Raw genomic sequence first — 27782 nt, 5'->3', positions numbered from 1 at the left:
GAGACTGTCATAAACAACGTTCAAGTGTAAAGGAAAATCCTCCAATGAAGAGAAAAACGTGAGCTATTCAGGAAAAATTTTTCCTGTTTATGAGTATGTTTACTCTCACATTCAGAAACGCTAGTTCCAAGATTTATTTTTTTACTTTAGGGTTTGTGACAAGTTTCTCAGTTTACTGACAGAGCCCTTCTATTTACCTTTCTCATTCTTACTGCCTTTTCATAACAAAAAAATAAACAACTTCCCCGACTAATGCTGTCGCAGTTGAAAAAAGTTGCAAAAGTATGCAGAAAGTAGTTTCGATGAATGTCCTTCAGATAAGGCTGCTAAAACGGATGTAACTGTTTACCAAGAACTCCGATGAGAGTACTACTAACAGAAAAAAAAAATATATTTCCAAAACTGTATTTAAAATACGTGATGAGCAGCTGAAGGTTGCTGTAGAAGGAAGTTACAGATTCCTTAGGGTGAAGCCTGAGTAACAACACAACTGTGTCGACTCCCAAGACATTTGTTATACTCGTCACGGTAATTTTTTTTATATATAGATACGTAACAACAAAATACAACAAAAAGCTCCGAAAGCCTTCAGGGAAGCTGAATCGCTGGGGACAGAACACTCCTCGATACCCGCACTGCCGCTCCTCCCGCCGCGCTTTACCTCACGGGGGCCCCGCCCGCCGCCCCTGCGCGCAGCTGCGGCCCCGCCCGGTTCCTCCACACCGGGCCGTGGGGGCGGGGAGCTGTGCCTCCCGCTCACGGTGGTACCGTATCGGGGCGAGAGAGGGGCTGTACTACCGGGGACAAGGGAGAAGGCACCGCTGGTCCCGGGACCGGTTCGGCCGGGGGCCCGGCTCTGTCCCGCGGCTGCTACGCTTCGTGCCGCCCCTTCCGGCTTCGCGCGGTTCTCTGGTGCTCACAGTCCCCTCCTGTTTCCCTCCCCTTCCCTCCCAGCCCGTGCCCCCGCTGCCGGCTCCGCGCTCCCGCCCCCACGGAGGGTTCCCCCGCCCGCCGGCACCGGCCCCGCCCCCGGGGTGCCCCCCCCCTGCCTGGGGCCCTCTGTGACCCGCAGCTGCTTCCCCCTCCCGCCCACACGTCCCCGGCGGGGCGGAGCCGTCGCTGCTATGATGGCGTCTTGGGCGCTGTTGGCGAAGGATCAGCCGCTGCGGTGCCAATAGAGAACGAAGGAGCCGGGCGGCCGGCGGGCCGGGCATGGAGAGCCTGGCGCAGCCCCCGCCGCCTCCGGGCTCGCTGAAGAGGGGCGGCGGGGGCGCTGCCAGCCAGCTCCTCCTGGAAGAGGCGGTGGCAGGCGAGGGCGGCTGCAGGGACGGGCCCGCGGCGGCTGAGGAGGGCGGCGGGCGGCGCAGCCCTTCCCCTCAGCCGGTCCCCGCTCGCGTCGCAGCCCCTCGGACGGCGTCTCCTTCACAGGCCGCGGAGGACAGCTCACCGGCGGAGGACAGTTCGCCGGCGGAGGGCGGCGCGGCTCTGGCCGTGCCGGAGAGCCCCGGAGCGGCGCCTACCTCGGAGAGCGGTGCCGCGGGGGTCGGTTCCGGGAGCAGCGAAGCCGCTAGCCCGCCGGGGGAAGAGTCCCGGAGCCTGGACTCGCTGGAGTCTTTCTCCAACCTGCACTCCTGCTGCCCGAGCAGCTCCGAGCTCAACAGCGACGCCGAGGAGGCGGTAGTGGCGGGGGCCGCCTCGGGGGGCCCGGCCCCGCAGCCTGACGGGGATAGGCCCTCGGCGGGCTCCCAGCTCCTCTCCGCCTCCAAGGAGCGCTTCCCGGGCCAGTCCGTCTACCACATCAAGTGGGTCCGCTGGAAGGAGGAGAACACGCCCGTCATCACCCAGAACGAGAACGGCCCCTGCCCCTTGCTGGCCATTATGAACGTCCTGCTCCTGGCTTGGAAGGTACCGTGTGTGCGCCGCCATGGCCGGGGTGGGGGGGAAGCGGGCGGTGCCGTCCGGGCGGCGCCGGGGCTGGCGGGGCGGTTCGCGTTCGGGGACACCTGTGCCAAAACCACGTTAATGCAGCGCCGGGAGCTTGCGCTGATTAATTCGCGGGCTTAGTTCTGCTGTTTAGCACATTCTTGCGTAGAGAACTTGGGAAATAAATAATGGTTTGCAAGTGTATGGCCGGCGTACTGCTGAGGTCCTGCTGTCACATACAGGATTATTGCGTTTTTATCCTAAAACAGAAATCAAAATCTAGGTGTTGTTTTACTAAACTGAGTAATACGTGGTTTGCAGCTGTGTGCAGGGTTCTAGTAAGTATACGTTACTATTTATAGCACCGAAAACATGTGCGGTATTTTGGGATAATAAGTTAGTTTTGGGTAACAAAATGTATTCAGAATTGTACAAAAAAACCAGATTTGTACAAGTAAGTGCCTAAGTAATAGTGATACAGCAGTGTAGTTATGCAGCATAGGTTGTATTTACATGAACTGGTAAATCAGGTTGTGATCAAGTGCAGCTCTGAAACCTGAAAGTTCTTATGGTCTGGACACAAACCTTCCTCTGTCTTAAAATAATTCTTCACAAGCATCTAAAATGTACAGCATAATGTAATTAATTAAAATTTGTAAGCAAAAGTATTTATTGGAGAAGGGGTATAAGGTTATGTGCATTGCAGAGCAAGCAGAGGGGCTACTTTGTAGGAAATTCTGACAATTCAGTCCCAAAAGATTGTGAAGCTGATAGGATGGAGTTGTAGAACAGGAAAGTTTCATGAGAATAATTGTTACGTTGTAGTGTCAAGGGAAAGAAATTTGGTATTGGAGGAGTAGAAGGTTTTTCACAGGTGTAATAGGCGACATAGGAAAAGGTCAGAATGGGAATATAAACCTCTTTATAGTGAGGTGACTTTCCAGAAAATTGTTTTTTTCAGTTATAGTTTCTGTACCATTTCCAGGATAGCTCATACCTCATGTGGTAAGCTCTGAATACAGTGATACAAGTACTTAGCTGTTGGTAAAACCAGCATAGGGAAGTTGTGTGTGACCCCACTTATAATTCCTAATCATTTTGTGTAGTGCTGCTTTAAAAGAATTTAAAAGAAATGCCTGACTACGGTAGTTTCCTTTTTAACCTTTCACTTAACAAAAGCATATAAATAGGCCACCAGCTTTCCTTCTCAGAACTCTGTCCTGACATGGCTGAGAGTTTTGGACATCCTGTAGGGTAGATATGGTATCAAACAACTTCAGATGATGTGTTCAGAGTTGATAAGCAATAGTTACAATACTAGTTCTAGTTTCCACTGACACTTCTCTTTCCATGCCCAATTAGATGCTTTTGATGTTCCAGAATGGGAGCAATCACCTTGAGATCCAATCCTGTGTGTCAGCTGGGCTTGTGCAGCAACAAAAGTTGAATTCTCATCACTGTTTTTGACAAGTGACACATGATCAATTTGCTTAGAATATAAATCTTAATTTACTAAATCTGTTTAGAGGGCATGTGGGCCATAATCAGGGAAAACATTTGGATATATTAAGGAGAACTCACCTTTTCAGGTGTATCAGCTCCTTAAAATGCAAACTTCTTTACACCCATGCTGGTGTCCTGTTTTAATATACTAGCAGTTTTATGGCCTGTTTGTGTGTGTGAGTTGCCCTAATTAAAAAGATTTTCTGAGATAGAGAGATAGGTTGTTTGTTAATTTGCTTAAAGGATTTCAATAACAGGAAGATTTAAGATGTGCTGTATCTTGGGTAAATGTAGGTACTAAAAATATTTCTACTTAGTGGTTATGAATGTCTTGTTTATACACAAAGCAAATTTATTCTCTGTTGCTAGGCATTATTCAGTTTTTATTATGCACTTTTTAGAGGTATTTTTGATGTTAGAATTAAGATCCTTATGGATACAGGTGTAAAGATTATTTTAAAATAATTGATTATTTGAGAGTGCTGTGTCTATGTTCTTATCTGTGAGATCCTGGTTTGGCAGTTTTTGGAAATTACAAAATAGCAGAACCCATTGGGACTGCTCACAAAAAAACCCCATTTTTGATAGAACCAGGTTTTGGCACTAAGTTTCTCATAAAACTGCTACCTCTCCTATTCACTACTTTCAAAGGAGTCTGGGCATACAGCTTTGAGGTGCCAGACTACTAGAAGCTGTACTTTTAAATGTTATAATTATGGAATTTTCTACAATGATGTGTTTTTGCAGACTGCCTGTATAAGCTTAATTTTCAGTTTAGCCTTCAGGAGACAGAGTGGAGGAGTTTTGCTTACTGAAGTGTTACAGCAATGTTCTTCAAAGTAAAAAAAAAAAAACAAAAAAACAGTATGGTACCAAGTGGACAAGGTAATCATTGTGCTGAACAGTGTAAACAGTAACCATTTAGGCTTCTGTGATGGCAGCAAAAGCAGTAGAGTATGGAAACAAGCACTTGAAAAGGTAAGTACAGGCATGGGTTGTCTCTTCAGATCTAGAGTTGTTTAGGATGCTGTGTTTCAGCTTGTTTATGTCTGAAGACTGCTCAGTTTTTCCTCAGACCCGTGGCTCATTATGTAGTTAAGCTTAGCAATGCAAAACTTGCTTCTCTAAGTACTTTTTGTGGCCTTTGTTAGGTATAGTCCACGCACCACTTCCTGATAACTTCTAGCATTGAATTAAATGGTAATTTTGCTTAGATTTATCCAAACTGAGGTACAGAGAAGAGAGATTGTTAAAAATTTGTAGCTAGAGATTTTGGGTTTTGGATTCTCATTAAAATAACCTGGTTTTCAGAGGAGCTGTACAGTATGCTCACACTGACATCCATTTGATTTGTGGGAGTCTGCAGTGGCAGTGGTTGGTCTGAGGTCTGGCACTGGCTCTTTGCATGTGATTTGCTTTTTCTTGTTACTGAGCTAAACCTCCGTATGGCCAGAATTTGCACAGATTGCTCGGGGGAACTTGCTCAGCCTCCAAAGGTGCTACCGGTGAGCTTCTGATGAATGCTCAGCAGAGGCCTTGGCAGCTCTCCTCCCTGCATCCCTGGGATGAGCTGTGTTTACAATTCTGTAGACCACCTGTATCTGCATGTTTTGGGGACTGAAGGAAATCTGCTCGAGGGAGGAGATGTTGAGGTATTGGGTAGCAGCACTATGAGGCTACCATGTGATAAGTTTATGAAGCTTATCTGTATTGGAAGGGAGTATTAATTGCTTTTTTGTCAAGGCAGACTGAAGCTGTCCTCACCTCTTCCAGAACTCTGAATTCAGGGTTGTTGCATATTTTAGATGAAAATATTTTGAGACTACAATTGAGAAGCTATTAGAAATTTGCATGCCCCCTTTCTATATGCATAGTATTTTTGAAAGTGTTTGGTTTGGTGCCCGACTAAATATTTTTTTTAAGGCCTTCTGAAGAATGGGAGAATACAGTGGAAGATATTTAAAATTATTATGCAGTTTTCCAGTTTGTACCCTAATGCATAGAAATGGCATAAATTACACTAGACAAACTGTTCACTTTGAAAATCTGCTTACTGATCTTGTCTTTTAATTACAAAGGTGGCTCAACTGTACCTCACATTTTAGTCAGGTGAGGAGGATTTAGGTTGCCACTTCTAAGTGTGAGACATGAAAACTGGAGTTAGGGAGAAGAGAGATCAGGGCAAAAGATCAGGAAACTGCAATAGAGAGGTACAAGAAGTGGATAAGAGTTGAGGAAACAGGTTTTTCCTAACATGTAAAAATCAGGTAAAATATAGAAACTAAGCATTTAAACCTATTGAGAAAACTTGGCCCTCAAAATAATGGGTAGCACTGCTTACATTGTTTTCTTCTGTTGATTTCTGTGGAGAATGACACTGGTTCTTTATGAGTTCTCTCTCACTTTTTATTTATTATTTTTATGTTTCCTGTGGCTTAAGCCCTCATGTTGAAGCTCTGAGCAATTAGGAAATGTCATGTTCCCTCTTTTTTCCAAAAGTCATCTCTGTTCAGAAGTACTTATGACTCTGTTGGAACCCCATTAGCCTACCTCAGTGGTGTGATCAAAGTCCCACAAAACAGGCCAGCTCTAAAATTATGGTGTGAAGTAATCCATTAACTTTGCTTAGCATTTAACTGAGTGGTTAATTATGAAAGATTTTGCAGATGTGAGAATACCTGAGATACTTTGGTTCTGCATTAAAAAATAATTGCTTAGGATTACAGTTCTTGGAGAAAATTCAGGTTAGCCAGTAATACAAATACTATTTTAATTCTTAGCATCTGCTTTTTAATATGTTAATACCAAAAGTACATAGACTCAAATATGGGTAACCCATCTGAGTATGCCTTACAGATGCCATTTGTAGTGTAGTGTGCCTCTACATTCCCAGATGTGGCACAGAGCAGAAACCCCCAAGCAGTGCTGGCTGAGCTTATATGAATGGTTTTAAATAAAATACTTGAACGAAGAGCTAGCTTCAGTCCTGAAAGAATTTTCACAGTACTCCTACTAATAGTTGAAGGGGCAATGCTGATTTTCCTTTATATTATACTGGCTCATCTCTACTGTTTGTACACTACAAACCACTTCAGGTATAGCTAGGATAAGTATTTTTAATGAAGCATCTTGTAAATCCATATATTTTAACACATTTGCCTTCTGTCAAATATGGTTAAAATTGGTAGTGAGAGAGATTGTCCAATCACACCTCATTTTCTCTGGAAAGTTATTAAATAAATTACTTTAAAGACTGAGGAGGAAGCTCTCTCCATCACAGTATGAACAGTACTGTGTGTTGCTATACTGTATTTCTGAGTTTGGGATGGTGCCTTTAAGGCTTTATATATATTGTTCTTCAATCTCATGGCTTTCTACTTCCTCTCCACAACCAGCAAAGTACTTGGAGCCTATGAAGTCTTAAGCATGAGAGAACAATTGCACATCATGTATTTTTGTCAAGGAGAACAGTGATCAGTGTTGAGGAACTTGATTTAAAAGTTCCTAATAAAAGAGACAGTAGGCTCTCTAGACTTAGTGATAAAATGTTGAAGAGAAAGAGGATGAAAAGATGAAGTTCCCTCTCTGTTTTTAAAATCCAAGCAAAAAACCCACTCAAAGAGTCCTGTGTCCAGTTCTGGGCCCCTCAGCTCAGGAAGGAGATTGAGGTGCTGGAGCAGATCCAAAGGAGGCAACTGGGCTGGGGAAGGGACTGGAGCACAGATCCTATGAGGAGAGGCTGAGGGAGCTGGGGGTGTTGAGGCTGGAGAAGAGGAGGCTCAGGGGAGACCTCATCACTCTCTCCAACTCCCTGAAAGGAGGTTGGAGCCAGGGGGGGGTTGGGCTCTTTTCCCAGGCAACTCTCAGCAAGACAAGAGGGCACAAGAGGTCTCAAGTTGTGCCAGGGGAGGTTTAGGTTGGACATGAGAAAGAATTTCTTTAGGGAGAGGGTGATCAGGCATTGGAATGGGCTGCCCAGGGAAGGGGTGGATTCTCCATCCCTGGAGATATTTCAAAAGAGCCTGGATGTGGCACTCAGTGCCATGGGCTGGGAACCACGGGGGGAGTGGAGCAAGGGTTGGACTTGATGATCTCTGAGGTCCCTTCCAACCCAGCCAATTCTAGGATTCTTTGAAAAGAAATTTAATCTTTCTGCAGAGGAAAATTGAGCCTGCTGTGGTTAAAGGCAATGCACTGCTCTGGTGCTCCTTCAGGCTGCCAGAAGCATACCTGGGTGTGACTGTGCCTTGGTGCTGCTGCAGGTGGGAGGGTGAGAGGGAGCACACGAAGTGTTCACCCAAGGTGCTGGGCAGCAGAGATGGGTTTCCCAGCAGCTTTGGCTCTGGCTGCTGCTGGGGTGGTTGGTTTTAGCAGGTGATGGATGACAGGAATAGGTCACATGGGAGAGGGGAGTGGAAGCTTCACCACCAAGTTCTCTGTGTCCCATCTCCTCTGAACCAAACCCTTGAAATGTGAGCAGCAGATGAAGCTGGGAGGTTGATTCCTGTGATCTGTGTGAGTCTTGGCTTTGCTCTCCCAGCAGCTGCTGCCACCAGATTCTCTACAGCCTCTTGTCAGTCTGCAGGAACTCTCTGCATTAAGACTCAGTTAAGAGCTGCCATAAAGGCAGAGTCAAAGCCTTTTCAGGGTTAGGTGAAATTTTCTTACCCAAGTCTGGCTTCATTTCCCTGTCTTATTCATCCCAGATACTTGTAGCTGAGCTAGAGCAGCAAGTGAACCTCTGTGAAGTCAAGGGGGAATGCTAGTGAAATGTTTTGGTGGGAGAGGAACTGCTGCATGCATGTGATTTCTCTAAAAAAAAAAAAAAAAGCCCTTTTTTAAATCTCTCCTTGTAATTGTTATGTAAATGTGCTTGGTCCCAGCACCAATGCTCTTGTAAATTGGTGAGGTAAATGTGATCAGAAGAAATTTGTCTAGAAATACCCTATTGATACTTTGTAAATTGTATTGTTTTGACATGTTAATTTACTTTTGTTTCCACAGATTAAGCTGCCACCAATGATGGAAATAATAACAGCTGAACAGCTCATGGAATACTTAGGTTAGTAATCAAAATAAATGGTTTTCAATTATGTATTGCACTTAACTAGTGAATAGCCATATAAAAAAATGTTTATTTACTATTTTATTCAACTTTATCTGATTGCATGCTTCAGGAAGACTACTTCTGGTATTCATGCTTTTCCTTACCTGCTTCTAGAAGTTTTCTGTGCTGCTTTCCTAAGTGGTTCATCTACTGATGGACTTGGTACTGCTTGGCACACCAACACATTGGTAGATTTTAACTTCTTCATTTCTCTTACAGTGCTATTTTGGTAATGTTGCAGAACATATTAAGTCAACTGTGCCATTAGTTCTCTGCAGTAACACAAATCCTTGATAGTGTAACATAGTTAAAATAACAGGAAAAATGAATTCAGTTATCACAGTGATTCAGGCCTCATTTGCAGCCACTACTCTATTACCAGCTTTAGTGTGCAGCAAAACTGCAGCTGTTTCCATCTGAAAAGATGGAAAAAAAACTTCAGTAGCCCAGAATGATTCAGGTGTTTTAAGTGCAGTTGTGATAGTACTTAAGCTATATGTACCTTGATTCTATCCCTTTGTAGTCTAACAAATATAAAACATTAGATCTTAAAAGTGTAGGTTTGTTTTTTTCTTAAGCGGGATAAAAAAAAAATAAATACAGTAAGGTCTTATTTCTTCTTGCTTGTAAAAAATGTAGCTTCTCAGAAGCATATTGCTGAATCTTTCAGTGGAAGGAAAAAGTTAATTATGTAATTATTTAAAAAAAAACCCTTAAGAAATCTTGTGGCTTGTGTCTAAACATTTCTTCTAATTCTATTGACAGATTAATACTGTTAGAAGTCACTGCATAATCACTTGCATAATGCTTGTATTCTTTCTTGAAGGCATATATTAACTTCAGAATTATATTAAATTGAATAACAAAATTACTTAGCTTCCTATTCAGGCAACAGGATTGGCAGCTGGAGGTTCTTCTGCAGCTTAAAAAAATGGAGATGCCCTTCAACCACTTGGAACAATCTTAAAAGATTTATAATTAGGAAACCTGTAATGGAGACTGGTTTTTTAGGAATGGAGCAAGGGAATGGATCATACAAAAAAGAGTGAAATAAACCCTGAAAATTTTGGAGAGGCAGTTTATGATTTCCAATCACTGAAAATGATTCAGTAACCTTGTGTTGTAGACCTAGATAGCATGCAAGTCTTTCAGAAGTATTGGTGTATGGATGCTTATGCCAAAATATTTATAGTATCCATTAGGATAAGTGGCTGCATTTTCATATTGTATTATGTAATTACATATCCTAGAGTGTACAGTCTGACCTTTTGTATTTTTAAGTTGAGGCAAAGAAGGAGGTAAATTTCTGTATCATTAAGATAATTTGATACTCAGAGGTTCTGGAATGCTGCATTAGTAACAATATTGTCCATTTGAATTTTATTTCTGATTATGATCTTACTTTGTTTTTTCATCCTCATATTGTACTCCATAATTATAATTCAGGTTATAAAGCAATACAAGTTTTTGATAGAAAACTTCAGGGGTGGTATTTGTGATCAGTGAGCTTCAGGCAGAAATGATTGTAGAAATGTTGAAGCTTTGAGAATGGAATAAACCTGAATTTATTTTTTCATTTTCTTAGGAGACTATATTCTTGATGCAAAGCCTAAGGAGATATCTGAAATTCAGCGTTTAAATTACGAGCAGGTAAGGAAGGATACAAAGTGTTGTTTGTAGTTTGTCTGTTGTTTTTTTTTCTAGACTTAGTGTAGAGTTATGATTTATAAATACTTCTTATTAGTGAAGAAAACCTCAGTATCTGTTAGCACAAAAAATTATTCTTTTTCTGCCAGCATCCAGTGTAATGAAACAATTGTGGTTTTATTGAGGAATTGTAACATGGAATTACAGATGGAAATATGTAACAGGGTCTACTTTTATGTGCCCTTCAGTGTGCTCTGTTCTGTGATCCTTGCTAGACTTGCTCTGAGCATGTAAACTGAGCAAGAAAGAGATCCCCTTCCTAAGTTGTGATGGACCAAAAAGATTGATTTCATATTATGAAAGGCAGTATTATTTTCACAGACTACTATTTTTGTCATCATAGATGTCTTTCAATGCTATTAGTTTTAAAAATACTGATGTAGTACATATTTTTGAGCAAATTTTTCAAGCTCTGAGAGAACGGGTTTTTTTGATTACTCATTGAAAAGTGTTTTGAATTTATTGTGGATGTTAGGTTTCAAGCTACTTCTGTTTATTATTAGGTCTTCTTTTCTGGCTCTTACTCAATGTTGAAAACCAAACAGAGTATCTGGACACAGTTGGAATTACAGTGAAGACTGTAGATTGTTTTAAGAATCCAAAATAGTACCTGTAGCAAAGTATATTAATTAATTTTGTAATAACAAAATTAGCTATGTTTTTAAAATTGATTTCTAAATGATGGAGGGTTACAAGAGTAACCCCCAGGTGTATAAAACTCTTCTTTGGTAATTGGTTGGGTTTTGTTTGCTTTTTTTTTCCTGTCAGAACATGAGTGATGCAATGGCAATCCTACACAAGTTACAGACGGGTCTGGATGTCAACGTGAAGTTCACAGGTGTACGAGTGTTTGAATACACACCTGAGTGCATAGTGTTTGATCTTCTTGATATCCCTTTGTACCACGGATGGTTAGTGGACCCTCAGGTAACACCTTTATCTGTAGTTCAAACAGAATAGAAATTGTTATGAATTTGACTGGGGAAGAAGAGATGTTTCAGCATTTTAACTGGAGTCAATAATAATGACGACAAACTGATTTTTAAAAAAATCTACTCAGAAACTTAAGATTTTCTTCAGAGAGAAGATACAGCTTTGCAGAGACTAGGTTTATAGCCAAGCTAACTTTGAAAACTTTCTACACTGAATCTCTGTGACCATGTAAATGAGGATTGTTGTTCTGAGGGAGGCAGTAGGTTGCTAGATACAGTGTCCCACTCATTGCTTTTGAAAGCTCATTAGAGAACACTTGGAAGGAGTACAGCATTGCTTTCCACCTGTCTTTAATTCTGGTTTAGGATCAACTGCTTTTAAGAACTGAGGATTTTAGAACCCATCAGAAAGAAACAATCTTTAACAAACATAATTTATTTTTAATGGTATTATTTAATAAACAGTAAGCTGGTACTGTTTACTTTGGTAGAAACTGACCCCTTTGGCTGGAATAATTTGCCTCAGTTTTCTTTCTTTGCATGCCCCTTGGACTTCCCCCTCCTATCAAGCAGAGCTAATTGATGCCCCATTCTCCCCTCCATCCACTTTAGCTTTTGGCATTAAGCAGTAACTTAAGGATTTAAAATGGGATCTGAGACCACAAAATATGTAACTGTCTGGGCTGGAACTTTGTGGTTTAGGATTTTTAGGGGGATAACGTTCTCTCTTTGTTGAAACTCTTATTTTCTAATGAGTTAAGTGCCATAGGCTTACAGTTGTGTTCTGTTCTGCAAAAAGGTAAGTTCTCTGTTTTTTATGCTGTTCATTCCTGCTCCAGGTTGCTGACATAGTAAAAGCAGTTGGTAACTGCAGTTACAATCAGCTAGTGGAGAAGATAATTTCTTGTAAACAGTCGGACAACAGTGAACTGGTTAGTGAAGGTGGGTAACTTTCTTCTATGTATCTGTATCAAAGTATGTACCCTTTTAAATCTTAGTTACATATTTTGTATGTGGGTCTCAGCATGTAAAGTGTGAAGAGCTCCATTCTGTCTGGGCAGCCAGACAGCACTGTGCTTGTCTTTCAAACAGTTTTCAAGGGCTAGTCCCATTATCTTGTCCTATTAAATATACTTTTTAAAAAGCTGGAGAGAATGTCCATTTATGAAAATGTATTATGGGCAAAATTCACGTTTCAACTATGTATAATTTCCTATGATTAGAACATGAATTATGTACTATATGATGACAGGGAAAAAATCAGCAATATTAGAATGGCTGTACCACTTCAGAATGTGAGAGGGTTACCTACAGTGATGAGGTTTTAGAGCTTTGAACTCACTTTCCTCTCTCTGAATGTGTTTCCTTACATTTGTGGTACTAGGGGGCCACCTTAGTAGGGAGAAGGTGGTAAAAATTTACCATTGTAAACAGGTTTTATATATTAAGAAGTATATTGTAGACAAACATAACAGTATGTATTGCTTTTGTAGGATTTGTAGCTGAGCAATTTCTAAATAACACAGCAACACAGTTGACATACCATGGACTGTGTGAGTTGACTTCAGCTGTCCAGGAGGGAGAGCTTTGTGTGTTCTTCAGGAACAACCACTTTAGCACCATGACCAAATACAAGGTATGTTCAACATTTTTGTCTTTACTGTTGTGGTTTGCTTTCTCATTTCAAAGCAAGTCTTGTTTTTCCCTTGTCTTGAAATAGAAATAAATTCCATTTTTTTTGGTGTATATATGTGAATGTGGTATCTGAAGCAAGTATTACTGGTGAATTACACATCAGTGTTACAGATATCAAGAACCATTATCACTTTTTTTGTAGCTCTTCCCTTTATGTTCAGTTTGCTCCCTTTATTAACCCCTTTGTGTTTATGTATGATGACATCTTACATGGTTCAACTTGCAGTTTGTGATTGGCTATAAGGTTAATAAATGTATTTAATTTCTTGTTTCTGATGATGTAAAGCTCTTTTACATTTGGGCCAGTAGATGAGAAGCTCCTTCCTGGTGTTCAAAATACCAAATGTTTTAAGAAGTTGAGAGGTGAGCTACAATATTGGTTCCCTTTGTTGGGGAACAGATTACTTAAAATCTCAAACTAGGGAAGCAAAATGGTGAAAATTGTAAAAGGGGTTCTCCAAGGTACAAAAATCAAGTGACAACTTGGTTAATGCTTCTGAGACTCCTTCCTCTCACGTGGCTCAGCAAGTTTCCAGTTATTTATGGAGCTTTTTTGTTGTAACACAACTTTTCCTTTGCTAAGATGATGGTCTATTTTTATGGTTCTGACTTCAGTAGAAAGGGGCATGGTCAAATTGTCTCCTAGGATTTAATCATTCCCTTCTCTGCAGTAATGAATGTGAATATTTTGAAGTAAAATTTTCCTCAGCTTGCAATGCCAAAACATGCTCAGCTAGACATTTCTCTCAAACATACAGATGAGTTTTTGGCTTTGTATAGAATTCTTGAAATTATATTTTGGTTATCTGCTATTAACTATGACTTCAATTTCATGTACACCTGCATTTATGAATAATGTTATGTCATGTACATCATGTGAATGACATTAACTTTTCCATTTGGCAGTCCTGCTCCTTTTTTCTCCATTTGTTAATCTTGGCTGTCAGTGCTTACCTTTTGGCATTTTGAATACTTAAAAGCTGAGCTAAAGCTTTGAATACTCCTAATGATTAACTCTGTACAAACAGGTAACACATTTAGTTTTCCAGTAGCTTCTTAGAGCACATCTAAGATCAATTTTAAGTCTGTGTAGAATGGTATCATCTACAAGCAGCAGGGCAGGTGAAAGAATATCTTCCCTCTGTTTAAAAAAAAAAAAAAAGAAAAGCTATGGAATATCTCTTTATGGTCACAACTATAATTATCTTTCCTGATGAAGCTCACTTATGTCCAAATTTTATCAGGTATATTTTTGCTTCTCTCAATGTTTCTAAATGTACCTCTTTTAGTAATTGGTAGTAGTTTGTCATGTAAGCCTGTATTTTATTTTATGGTTTCTCAGTATGGGGAAGAAAGCCCAACCTCAAAACTGTTTGGTTTAAAAAGAGGATACTAAGTACAAGTACTTTCTGAGTACAAATAGTACCTAGATGTGCAATAAATCTTTTTAACTACATTTAAAAGATTACTTCAGGTGAAAGCCTTAAATCTTTCTGGAAATCACAATTTTTGTGCTATAATTAAAACCTCCAAAATATAAAATATTCTTTGTATTAAATACAGTCAATTACTGTCACTTTGGCCTTAATTTTCATTACTAAATTTTGTTTGTAGAACATAGACTGTCCTCTTCTGCAGCCCAGCGTTTGGTTGAAAGGCCAAAACCTGGTGTGTGTTTGTCAGTGTTTTATGAACTTCATACTTGTAAACACTTCCCTGTTGAGATAGTTTTTCCTTAAAGAAACAGAATGCAACACTTCAGTGAGTTAGATATTCTTAACCAGTATTAATAATACATAACAGTTTGAGGAAATGAGTAAAAATCTGTCTGAATTTTAACTGTAAGAACTAAATCCAAGTTGTAAGAAATACCAAGGTAAAATTTTTGAATAAGATGGTTTGAGTGTTTAAGGTTTACGTCTTTAAAATCTCTGTGGTTTTAATCTTGTCCCTTTTGAGAAGTCCTTAGACTTCTGATGTGCTGAGTTTTGGAATATGTTCCATAGTTGTTATGATGACTTTCACTTGCAGCTAGCATTCAATTTCTGTGTTATCTACAGGCTTTTAGTTCCTGGGCTTGTCAGTTTTACAGTGTTCATTTTACCTTGATTCCTGGTGAGTGGTACAGAATTAGAGATGTCAAGAAACTCATAATGAGCACAAATTCTTAATACTTGTGTGTTTTTTTTTAAATCAGCTGTAAGATTTCTGTCTGTTTCTGAGCTACCTGGCTATTTGCAATAGCAATATGACCAAGTATTTTTGCATATCAAGGAAGTCAGGAATAGACTTGACTTGGGCTTTTAGCCAGGATCAGCTATTCAAAAATCTTTGGACCTCCAGGATACTCATGAGTGCCAAATGCATTGCTGGCACAGAGTTGAGACTTTTTCAAGTGCTTTTTTCTGCTCCTACTAGGTTTAATGCTAGCTCTGCAGATTTTTATTGGAGTTTCTTTCACTTTACTGCTTGAGCAGTAGTCAGCAGTAGCTGGATTATGGAGAAAAGTCAAGTCAATTAGAAAAACAGAAGGTGCACACATGCTAGAGAAAATGAAGGTTTAGAACTTTAAGGACAAGAACTTTGCCATTTGTCTTTCTCTAATATTGCCCTTCCCTTGTCCCCCTCCAAATCTCTGTATGGAAAGGTACAAACTGAACAGTGATGAAGTTAAACAAGAGGGAATTAAGCATATTATGAAAATCAAGTAGATACAATAAAACCTGTGTATTTTTTAGAAATATTGCCAGTTTGAGTAATTATCAATAATTTTAAAAATATCTTGTGTATGTTGGCTGTTGAAGTGTTTCTCTAATGAAGCTAAACCTCAACATTTTCTTTGGGAATCTTTTGAGTGCAGCTGACACAGTGATCTGTATGCTGAGGATACTTATGTTCTGGGTTTTTTTGGGGGGCAAATATTTTAATGAAGAGACTTGGATTTTTAGTTTGAAGAAAGTAGAATAAGATTGGTCTTAGCTGCACTTATTGGAGAAAAGAAAAAAGAGATAACTAAGCTTTTTAAAAGGAAAATCAAGAACTTTCCAAGTTCTTTTATGCTTTTCTTTTCTATAATTGGCTTTAGAATTGAGGAACAAGTGTGACTAGTTTAAGAAAAAGAAATACTTGGTGATATTGAAATAATTCAAAGAGCAAAATTCATAAATTTGAGACATTTTAAAGTTTAACATCAGTTTTTACAACAAAACAGATGAACCCTAATAGCTTTAATTCTGGTCTGTATTGATACCACATAACAATCACATGATTGCAATTGAGCCATTTTTTTTTTTGTGGTACTTGGTTGAACAGATGAATCCTTCAATGCATATATAATACATTAAAACCAGAAAACATAAATTCTCTCTGAAACAAGCTCACCAGATGGGTGTTTTTCTTTATTCTTCTGCACAGGGTCAGCTTTACCTGCTGGTGACAGACCAGGGCTTTCTTACAGAAGAGAAAGTTGTCTGGGAAAGCTTACACAATGTGGATGGTGATGGAAATTTCTGTGATTCTGAATTCCACCTACGGCCTCCATCAGACCCTGAAACTGTCTACAGAGGGCAGCAGGATCAAATAGATCAAGTACTAGATTTCTGCTTTTCTCTTATATTTTTGTTTTCTTGTGCCTATATATAACAATTACTGCTTATTTTTAGTCATATACTTACAGAGGTGTGTTTGCATGTGTACTCATGCACGTATAGGACTGTAAAATTTCTGTAGATACTTGGGTTGGGGTTCTCAAAAATTCTACTTTGAAGTATCAGCATGGCTTCTAGAGATGAAGAGTAGGACCAAGCATGATTAGCAGATTATTCTATTAAGTAGATTATTCTATCAGGCACATTACAAAAAGACAGCTTTAAAATCTGTACTTTTACCCAGAACTGGGATGAACCACCCCTGTCTGTCTTTTGCTGCTGCCCAGGTAATGGAATTTAAACCTAAAAGCAGTTTTTAAAAAAAAAAAATAGTTTTTGTGTTCTGTGTGCTGTGATACTGTGAAAAGAGGAATGTAGCTGTGTTCAGCCTTTCTGCAGTTCAGATTATGAACATGTTCTGAAACAAATGCCTGTTTTCCAAGAGGTAAATCCATGTGAAGATGAGTCTGGAGAAAAGGGATGGGTGCTACTGTGTAGCTGCACGTGCTGCAGAATTCACAAGAGATGACTTAGCTCTTTTCTATATGAAAGAGCATTAATAAACAAGTTTGCTGTTTAGGATTACCTGATGGCATTGTCTCTACAACAAGAGCAGCAAAATCAAGAAATTAACTGGGAACAGATCCCAGAAGGAATCAGTGATCTTGAGCTAGCAAAGAAGCTCCAGGAAGAGGAGGACAGGAGAGCTTCTCAATATTATCAGGAACAAGAACAAGCAGCTGCTCAGGTCCAGGTAAGAAACCATAATTACAGGATGTGATCATGAGTTTTGGAGAGTATTAATTTAATATTTATATAGACACAGATATGTTGGTGTTTCAGACTGATAAGACTGCCATTTACATTCTGTGTAGCAAGTGACAGGATGAATACAGGAATCTTAAGAAATATGTTGTAATTGTCAGAGTATGCATAAGAAATATGTTGTAATTGTCAGAGTATGCATGCAGATACACTGGGTGATGCCACTTAAATCCTTGAGAGCAAGCCTAACCTTCTGAGTTAGTTTCATTCATCCTGTTTAAGTGGGAATGAGTTTATACATAATTTTACAAAGATTATATTAGTTAATATTTTACTAATTTTATTTTAGTTAATTAGTTTAATTTAGTTTATAGTTAATAAACTATATTATTCATTAGTTTATATTTTACATGACTTGCAAAACAACATTAAAGTAAGAGCTTTTTGACAGTAATCAAAGTTTTGTCTTCCAGAAGTTTGTTGCTTTACACTTTTAGGTGTTTCAGTCTATGGTATTATGTGAATCTGTCCTGTTTCAAATTAGGAAATTAAGTTTCTCCAAATGTGCTTTTTTTTTGTCCCCATAAGCAGTTGCATTCAATTTGCTTGGAAAAAGATCCATGCACATGTGTTAAGAATTGCCATATACCTGATTATTGTGTGCAAGAGGCAATGTTTCAGTTGGCATTCTGGATCCAAGGACTTCTAACCACTGATTAGCCACCAAAGATTTAAAACTAGTTTTATTTACAACTATGTAAAAAATATGTATCAAAGCTGTATCTTTGGCCTGAAGCAATTTAAAACAATTAACTGATCTGCTTGTTAAGCATGGAAGAATTTTGACAAGTTATTTCCACTGCTTATTGCTTTAACAGAATAATCAGTAGCTACTTCTAAGACAAAAATTTATTACTGCTGGATGCAAAAAAGGTAGAAAGAATTGAAGAACCTGTATAACAGGACTTAACAGGATGCTTATTTGCAGCTGTGAATAACAGGAACAGATGATGAATTAACAAAACTTAACATTGCCCTTGCATACCAACCTCCTGAATGAAATGTGGATTGTTCTTAGAAAAGAAACTAGGAAAAAATTCCAGGGCACCAATCAGCAAGTGCCAGAAAAAGCTTCAAGTCAAGTTTTAGTATTGAAAAAACTTATCTGAATATGTGGACACAACAGAAGGGACACACAGGACTTGAAAATGTATTTTCTGCTGACTTCAGGGTTTTTTTGGGTTTGTTTTGATTTGGTTTTTTTTTTTTTTTTAGAAGTTTTGTGGTAGTTCTGGAGTATTCATATGGAGACACCCGACCTGAATTCTTCTATTTGCATAATAGTTAAACTTGTGTTTGTGAATGTGAACATAGAGGAATACTTCAGACTGCATCTACAAAAATGTTTATTTTACTCAGGATTTTCTTTTTACCCCGTAGCAGGTGCAAGGTGCTGCTTCTCCAGCAAGTGGAAGACAATCTGGGAGTAACGAACGCAAACGTAAAGAACCTCGAGAGAAAGAGAGAGAGAAAGAGAAGAACAGCTGTGTTCTCTTGTAATAGAAAATGGATTCAGTCTGGAGCCAAGTGCATGTCCTCAGAAGCAAAAAACAAGGAGAAAAAAAAGAAAAAAAAAAGGAAGACAAACCCGTTACATGCCGCCTGTGCCTGATTACCCCATAGATTATGTTCACATTTCAAGAGAGGATGGGTGACTTTGTTACAATCACACAAACTTTCTTCAAAGTCACAGTGCGTGCTGCTCAAGATGGAATTCCACATCTCAGCTGGATGTGGCTGTGCTTTGAGTTAGTCATAAGAAATACTGCACCTTGTAGCTGAACACACAAATCATGGCAAGTTTTGTGTCACAGTGACATCCATTACTCATGACGTCAGTTAGTAAGCTATTTTATCTTCTACTCTAAACAAAGGAGGTAATTAATTTTGTGTAAGGCTTTTTCCTGAAGTCTGTACACTAGCACAAGAGTTCTGTGTTACTTAACATGGTATAAAACTGTGTCGTAGGCTGGGTATAGTCTTCAAGATGCAAGAGCCCAAGTAACAGCTGGGCACTGCCTCCTCATTTCCAGATTTCTTTGCTTCTGGATCTGGTATATTTGTTTTTTTTTTTTTTTTTTAACCCAGATTTATACTGTTCCTCATTGCACCTCCTGGCCAGCTTTCTTGCCCCACGAGTAGGTGACTTGACAGTCATCGTACAAAAAATTGTCATAGAAAATGGGGCATTTATTAATAAGCAAGGTTAATATTGTTTGCTTTTCTTGCAATTACAAACTGGGTATGGCAACTCAGATGTTATCAGGGTTAAAGAAATAATTTTATAGGTAACTTTTTTTTTTTTTTTCTTTTAGTATTTTCTCTCTTGTAGGTAAACTGGACCAGGTAAATTCTTATTTATTGACCTCTCCATATGCTAGGTGAATGATGAGAGGAAACTAAGGTCTATTATAGTCATTATTCTATATAAGAATGCAGAGTTAAAATAACTAACTATCTGCCTTTTTTCCAGAAGTACCTTGAACTTTACAGTGACGTTAATGTGTCCACTTGTATATTTAAGCAAGTGTACTCTAGTTAAAAACACTTTCTTGTTTCTTTTATAAATCATTTATTCTTAAAAAGCACACTTCTGAAGGGTGAGAGAGAGAAGCTAGGCTGCTCTCTGAGATGGTTTGCAAAGGTGGTCAGGTGTAATATTTTGTTATTTAAATCACTAATTTAGAATTTTTGGAAACCAGATTTTTCTAATTTATGGGAACCAAATAAACATGTTGTGTCTTGTAGTATTTATAGAATACAGAAACAGAATACTTGCTGAATTTTGAGGGAACCACAAATCTTCCTCCACTTCCACTAAGTCAATAACAATTACCTTCTTGTGGAACCTTTTTTATAAAAATTTATATTTAGCAATTTGTAGATACTTTTCAAAAAGGCTGCTTCTCCTGGACATCTTATGTATTCATGCTCTAAGCCTGGGTAAGTGCATTAGTGTAGAATAAGCTGGTAAAGCTGAGGCAGCCAGGTGGAATAGGACAGTCTTGGTTTCAGGTGTTTGGGGAATGTCAATAAAGGAGAGGGTATCTAAACACAAGTGCACCAGGAAAAGGCTGCTTTAAAATTATTTCAAGCAGAGATGGGCACCTGTCATCACAGGACTACCTAGAATGAAAATCAGATCAAAAAAGAATGTCTTAGTAACAAAAGGGCCAGTTTGTACCACTTTTTTCTTCCATTGCTTTGTCTCTTGTTTTTTTTTCAACTTTTGTTATAATATCCCTTTTATAATAACGAAGTAATAAATGGTAGGAGGTATCTAATATGCAAACTGTAAATTTAAAAATTTCTGTTCTCTAGAAAAGTCACCCCCAGAACAGTAATTTTAATACTTAATGTATGCAGTTCAGATAACTTTCTATGTCAGTGTAAAGGTTGCTGCCTTTTTTCCTTTGCAGCAGCCTAACTTCTTCAAACAAATTAATATGGAGGATCACCAACATGACTTACCTACTTTGAGCAGATCAGAAAATATTCCAGTAGTGTCAATAACAAAGACTCTAAGCCAGAATGTTATTTAAAAACATTCTGTTACTAAGATTTTTCCAAATTTGTGTATTTACATTTATTTATTGACCTTGAAGAATAAATATGTCGAGCTAAGTGTTTGTTATCTTATTATTTTCAGTAACAGAATTGCCACTTTAAATTCCTTTTTGCACAAATTTATCTGGAGCAGGCGTTGTAGCTCATCACTCTACCTTCTTGCCTGAGATTCTTGCTTGCATTAGAAAAATTCATGTCACATTTCCAGTTTCAGGCAGACTGACACCCAATATACTGGAGTTATGGTAATATTGTTATTTAGTCATAAAGGAAGAAGAGTCAAATGTCAGTGCTCATCGTGCAGTCTGAACGCCCACGTGATTCAGTTTTCTCTTTAAATAATGAGTAAAGGATTTCAGATTCTTTGAGATGGCAGGTGTGCTGTCTGAGCAGTTATCTTGTTAATATCCTCCTTTCTTCACAGGTCTTGAAGCTTTGGAAAAAGGTAAAGAATTCCTGAAATCTAGAGCATTGTTCTGCGTGAGTTGAGTTTTAGTGGAGAAAGTTACAAGCTTCTTAATATCCAAAAAAAAATGTAATGCAGCTGGAGGCTTTATTTATATCCTGCTGTGACTAACCATTCCAAAAGCAGCTGTCATGGTTGATATATATGATAGTATCTGATGATTAAAAAAGAAATAAAACCAGAATTGCTTTTATCTCTAATAGCGAGCTTGGAAAACAGTATTACAAAATATTCATGGAGTACCAGAAAGACAATGTCAACTTCTGACTATTTACTTCATTTGCCTCTTCTTGATGGTCAATGTCTGGCAAAAGGCTACAGATTTATACTTTAAATCTGTTTATACAACTTAGCATGCCCATGCTCCAATTTACATACATCATATATATATGAAAGTGTCCAGAAAAGTAGAGTAGAACTTGGTTTCCCACTAGACAAAAGCTAGCACAAAAAAACCCAGACTCAGAATTCTTGTTGTTGCATTGTAATTGTGAAATAAAAAGCTAAATACAAGTATTCTTAAAATCATAAAAAAAACTGAGCACTGCCAGCGATGTTTGTTTTTTTTTTAAAGGCACTTTGTAAATGCTCTAAAACACCACATTTTTGTGACATTCATAGGGAATCTGAGACCAAACAAAGCAGACGAAAAGGAAGATTGTAACACCAGAGGATGATATTAGCATTCCTGAGAAGTCACTTAAACACAATGCAAAAAAAATATATTTTGTAGCTAGCCATCTAGTTAATAGCATAAAGTATGTGTTCAGGTTGTCTTTACAGAGCTCTTCTTGTGGATCACAGGCACACAAGCTGAAAATTAAACATATGCTTTTCTGTGTACATTTGCATTGGATTGCCAGTCAGTCTCTACACTCACCTGATATTTCATATTATTGTCAAATGTTTCTTCCAACTTGTATGCACAAGTTCTTGAAAACATTTTCCAAACGTAATAAAAGGATTTTGAGTTCTTGAAAATGAATCTTCTGGTGTATTGAGCAGGAAGTACTGGAGAAAAGGTGAAGATGGTGCACTTTTAATGAAACTTCTTTCTTGCTGCAATAGATGTATTCTTACCCTTAGCATGCTTAGTGTAGTCAATTGCTGAAGTTTATACAAAGTCCTTAACGTCCTGCATCAAGAGCTGTTGTTTATTTTATAAAAGTAGGCTCAGGAAATGCAAGTTAATTGACACATGAGAAAGCACATTTGAGGAAAGCAAAAATAACACCTTGGTTTGGTTGCAGTATTAATTCTGGCATCTTTTCTGTCTGTGCTACAGTAACAAGACCTTGGTTGCAAGGAAAATCTGCCCCTTAAAGATGTTCATATAGCCCAGCAATAGCCCAGACAAACGTTTTTCTCCTGTGATTCAGTGGAGTTACCTTTTTTTTTTTTTTTTTTTAAGCTTAACCAATAATGCACCGTGGCAGTGTTGCTTTGCGTGGGGAAGTCTGGTGAGATGAAGGACACTTGGAGAAAGTGGTTTATTCAGAAGTGCATTTGATGTGAATTTCCACAGTGTTTCCATGTAGCTCCTGGTTCCCAGCTTGTCCTTAGAGTTGTCCAGTAGAAAAGCAATGGATTTTAGCACAACTGTCATTTGCTGTGATGGGGAAGCAGTGCTGTTGGGAAATGCTGAGGAGGAAAGACAGGCTGGAACCTAAGTCCCTACATCACCTCTGGAGATTGTTTAGCAAGTTGTCCTCCATTTGCTGTTATTTTAGACATACAAACAACTCATATTTATAGGAAGTGGTCTACCAGTGTCTTGTAAGATGATGGCTTTACCTCATATAAACCTAGATTCTCTGAGTCTGGGATACTCAGTCATGATTTGAAATTCATGCACTCTTGTTTTCATCAAAAGCCTTAGTAAAACTTCCACAGACAGTTTCTGAGTTAAGACTTCAGATGTAATGTTTCAAAGTTAAGATTATGCCAAGCAGTCTTGACATAATTGACCATTTTTAGATTTCACCTTCAGAAAAAGCTGGGATAACTGGTATTTCTGTCTGAAGCCTGCTTTTAACTTTTGTTCTGGTTCAAGGAAAGGGTCAAAATAGCAATTAGCAGCACCACCAGTGTCAGTGCACTTAAATCAGCAGAGTAATGGGTACATCCTTTAGGTTTCATCATCTCTAGGTGTGGAGAACTCCAAAATAAGAGGGTGAAAACAGATGTATTTTCCCCCTTTATATGAAACTGGCTGTATCAATTCATTAATATTTTCACTGAATATTTTTTCTTAAGGCTTATGTGGTCCAGTCTGTGAAGCTAATGAATTATGTTTATGCTTGTAATCTAGGAAACCCTGCCAAGCCTACAGACACTGACATGTCTGCCTTCAGACACAGAAATAACACTGACAAAATCAGTATTTACATTTACTGATGCTTTGAAATACAGGTTTAGAATAGTTAAAGGAAAGTTCTAAGTAAAACTTCTCACCGTTGCCAAACTATTCTTTTTGGCAGTGATAAATTATGAAATTTAATGGAAATTATAAAATCAGGTATAAGAATATCAGTGCTGTTGTACATACGTAGCCATGCAGGGGGTTGGAATTAGATGATGTTTAAGGTTCCTTCCACTCTGATTCTAGGACATGATGATACAGACTTCTCCATGTAATGTAGAAATTCTGAGTATATATTGTCATTAAGTCCATATTACAATTTACTACAAGTGCCAGCTGTAATAAAGCAAGTGTGATTATTTCTGCCTGTGCTATCAATGCACATCCTTTCTGTGAAAGAAATACAGAAAATTAGATGACTGCTTTCCTAACAGATTTTGAAACTACCTTTAATTGTTCTTTGTACTACTGTCTTTTGCAGCTCTGCAAAATTAAAGAATGCATTAAGTTTCTGGAGAACTGTAATGATCTAACACAATTATTTTATTGTCTTGTAATATATCTATATGGAGGTTGTTAAAAAAAAACCATACCATTTGATTTTCTAAGAGAATGTTGTATTTAGCTACATGTACTGCAGTCAGCCTCTTAAAACTAACAAACTGCTTCATCAGTAGCAAACCTATGCTGTAGAACTTTTACTAGAAGGATTTAATAAATATTAGGAAAATAATTCTTTAAAAAAAAAGAAAAAGCAACATTTTTGTGTTTTTAGTAGGGTTGCTTGTAAATTGCAATATCTGACAGTTCAGGGCTATCTTATGGTCACAGTAATTAATGGTGGCAGAGTAACTCTCAGGATCCTTTTCAACTTCCAGACCAGTACTGCAATGCTTAATGCTTGTCCTAAATATTTTTATATTAACTTTCTCTCCAGTCCAACTCCTTACTAGCCAATACTGCCATGAGGAGGGTCAGTTCATAATTTTCATATTTTCAGTTCACAATTTATCTAAACCTTTCATAGTTGATCACCAACAGGTATCAGCTCTGCAAGCAGAGGGCTGGGAGAAACACCTGAAATAAAGGCTTGTACTTCCAACTTGAGTTGCATCTCCCAAAGGCTGCAGAGGGAGGAAGCTGGTGACCAAAACTGTTCTTTGGAAAAATCTCAGACCAAATAAGAAAGCTTAAGCTATACTGCTTATACTTTTTTTTCTGTTGTTTTTTGTTTTTAAGATGAAAACTAGTGGTAAGACTATCCTGTGCATTTTTTAGGGAGAAAAAAAACAACTCAGTTTTGAATGTGACTGTGTCTTCAGCTTTGCTAACTTCTCAGCATGTTGCCTGCTTGGTTTTTATACCTTTTTTCAGTGCAACTTTATTTTCTTTTAGGTATTTTGGTGTCAAGGCATTAACTGATCTTTTAATATTATGGCTTTTGTTATTGCAGATTAACCAGAGCCAAAAGGAGCTATTTTATATTAGATTACTGGGTTTATTCATAATTGAGTTTTACTGAAGTCCCTCAGATTGAAAGTTTGAGAACAAGTTCTGTGTGTGGTGAGTAAATAACAGTATGGGGGTTTTTTTTAGCCAACTGCAGCCCTTGGGAACTGTACAATCAAGTTGTTCCACTGCTGTGGAAATAAAACCCTCCTTTTGTTTGGAGAAGCAGAGTAATTTGCTGTCTTCAAGAACACTCCAGATAGATACAGTGAAGCGAAGAACCTGCTTCTGAATTTTTAAACTACTTGTAGTTAAGCATTTGCATTTTTTATCATGAATAGCTGCAATAATTGCCTGCTTGCATTTCATATACTCAGTTTACAGCAGTCTGCTTGCAGTTCTGGGTTTCTTACATGCCTTCTGTTTGAGGCTTGCAAACAAAAATAACTTTTGAGAACCCATTAAAAAGTGACCAAGGAGTACAATGATTTCCAAAGAAAAATTTGTTGCTAGTATTTCTTCCCCTGCATTTTGGTAACTCCTGAAATCAACAGTGTGTGTAACATTATGTGAAAGTGTGTGACTGCTCATACAGTTCATAAGCAGGACTTTGGTTTTGATGCAGTTTGTACTTGCACAGGAAAGCAGTTAATGCTTCCCCCCCCTTTGCTATCAGAGTGTATTGGACAAGTTATGTCACTCACAGGTTTTTCTCCTATGTTTTTGTAGTGTATAATCCCTGTTTACAGGTCAAGCCTCAGGAAGTTTCATGGTGGTACTTCAGAGCTAAAGAAAGCATCAAATGTCTTGTCCTGGCCCCCAGAAATAAATTCTAAATCTGTTGCTACTTGTTCAGTACTTGTTCCTCCATAGCAAATCAGAGAATGTGAATACCTTACTACTGCTTCCTTTATAAGGGATTTAAAAATAATTGTCATGAGTTCCCCTGCAATAACCTGATTGATAGAGCTTTGAAGCTAAATGACAGAAGTTTTGGTTTATCTTTCATCTTACAGCTTTCAGTGAAAGAACTTCTCAGACTTTCATAATCATTGATTATTCTTTCATCTGGTGAATAGATGTGTAGCTGTTATTTGTACAACTTTTGGTGATCTTTTACATATACATGTAACCTTATTAAAAAAAAAACCTACAGGTGAAACATACAACCACGAGTCCTAAAGAAGTTGCTCTCAGTTCTCCAGTGTTAAGTTAAATACTTCCTAGCACATCAACTGTTTTCACTGGGTCTTTTAACAATGAAATTATTTATTAAAAAAAACAAAACGACCCAAACCAAACCTATGTAATTTGGGAAAGTTCCAAAAGACTTAAGAGATTAATAATGTCTTTAATGTGCCATGCCTAGACTGACCAAAATTGTGCAGTTGCCATGTTAAAATCAGCAGTTATTGCTGTGAACCTTTATCACCTAATGCTCACCTTGGGCTCTAACTCTAGTTTTAAAAGGAAATGCAAAAATAAAAGCTAATGCAAGACACTGTAGAATTACCAAGAGAGGGGAGAGGATAAGTTTTTAAAAATCCTATTTTAAAAGTGCATGACATGATTAAATCTAGTCATGCAGTGCTGTTTGTACCCATGTATGTGACTGAGATCTCTTGCATCATGTTGCACCATTATTGAACATTGTAATAGCATTTACATGTTTAACTACTAAATGTTTTGCATTTTAAAAAGCCTTAATTTGTTTATATTGTATTAATGTGTTTTTAAATACTATAAGGAAGCAACATATTCCTTGTAAATTGTTAAAATAATTTTTGAACACAATTTTCAGAGAAGTCCAGTTCTGTGTCTTAATACCCCTTTTTTTATTTGTGTACCACAAAGGAAACTGTTTAATTCTGGTTTTGTTTTTTTTAAAGTGTCTCCAGTTATCAGCCTCTCTGTAGTTTAAGATATTTACACTATTGGAATTTATTTAGGTTAACAGTCTTCTGAATTTCATTGTATGTAAAAACATTCAAGTGAACAAACTTCAATAAACATTTCATTTAGGTATGTTAAGTTCTTTCCTAATAATAAAGGTGGGATGAAATCCTAAAAAGGAAGAAAGAAATTCTTGCTCTGGAATAAGAAAGGTTAGACTCTTGTTGATCCAATCAATGTTTTTGGCAACTTCCTCTATCAGATTTCCTTCACCACCCCCCCTCATCATCTTTTTGTTTTGTATTTTAATCCAAGTGAAATATCTGCACAATCACGTTTTCATTTAATTAAGCATAAAAAGTCAGGAAATATTATTTATACCCTTGCCACACATCTGGACCTCTTTACTGTCAGCAAGATAAAGTCATATCTCAAGTTTTATTTTGTACCTCTCTACAGCTTTGTCTTTTAAGTTAAAGTGTCCCTATTTTCCATTTATCTTTTAAAGTCACTACAAATTCACCTTAGAGCAATTACTTACTTTTTATGTGTTCTTGCACCTAATGAAGTGCAGCCAAATAGATATACACTCTTTAACTTGTACTTTTTCTTGGAAACTTTTGCAGTAAATTGAACTTAGCTTTTTCTTCTAAGGATTGAACAGAGAAGATACATTAAATCATCAAGGTAAATTATTGGCTAAACT

General features: G+C 38.1%; 2 protein-coding genes across 7 annotated transcripts in view; one reads left to right on the top strand and one right to left on the bottom strand.

Annotated features, from left to right (window-relative positions):
* Nucleotides 1-149: 149 nt before the first annotated feature.
* MINDY2 (MINDY lysine 48 deubiquitinase 2) lies at nt 150-27208 on the top strand. The gene is made up of 9 exons (XM_071755084.1): nt 150-1905; nt 8431-8488; nt 10119-10183; nt 11009-11167; nt 12012-12114; nt 12666-12808; nt 16282-16455; nt 17095-17268; nt 18720-27208. The coding sequence occupies exons 1-9, from the start codon at nt 1213-1215 to the stop codon at nt 18837-18839; spliced, it is 1689 nt and encodes a 562-aa protein (XP_071611185.1). The 5' UTR covers nt 150-1212; the 3' UTR covers nt 18840-27208.
* The window catches only part of SLTM (SAFB like transcription modulator), a 34578-nt gene continuing 25464 nt past the window's right edge, over nt 18669-27782 (bottom strand). For all 6 annotated transcript variants that reach the window (XM_071755059.1, XM_071755064.1, XM_071755061.1 and 3 more), the window contains exon 21: nt 18669-22383. In XM_071755059.1, coding sequence (XP_071611160.1) covers nt 22272-22383 — 112 coding nt within the window. In that variant the 3' untranslated portion in view covers nt 18669-22271. The remainder of the gene's footprint in view (nt 22384-27782) is intronic.

Source organism: Heliangelus exortis, chromosome 11 (genome assembly GCF_036169615.1).
Source record: "Heliangelus exortis chromosome 11, bHelExo1.hap1, whole genome shotgun sequence".
Classification (NCBI taxonomy): Eukaryota; Metazoa; Chordata; class Aves; order Apodiformes; family Trochilidae; genus Heliangelus; species Heliangelus exortis.
Note: the sequence above shows the minus strand (reverse complement) of the source record. Positions and strands in the feature narration are given on the sequence as shown.

Bases quoted from the DNA above. Each gene is read 5' to 3' on its own strand.
- MINDY2 (XM_071755084.1), top strand. From the start codon at position 1,213: ATGGAGAGCCTGGCGCAGCCCCCGCCGCCTCCGGGCTCGCTGAAGAGG. The intron at 8,489-10,118 runs GTTAGTAATCAA...TCATTTTCTTAG, and splicing joins ACAGCTCATGGAATACTTAG to GAGACTATATTCTTGATGCA. The intron at 11,168-12,011 runs GTAACACCTTTA...TTCCTGCTCCAG, and splicing joins GATGGTTAGTGGACCCTCAG to GTTGCTGACATAGTAAAAGC.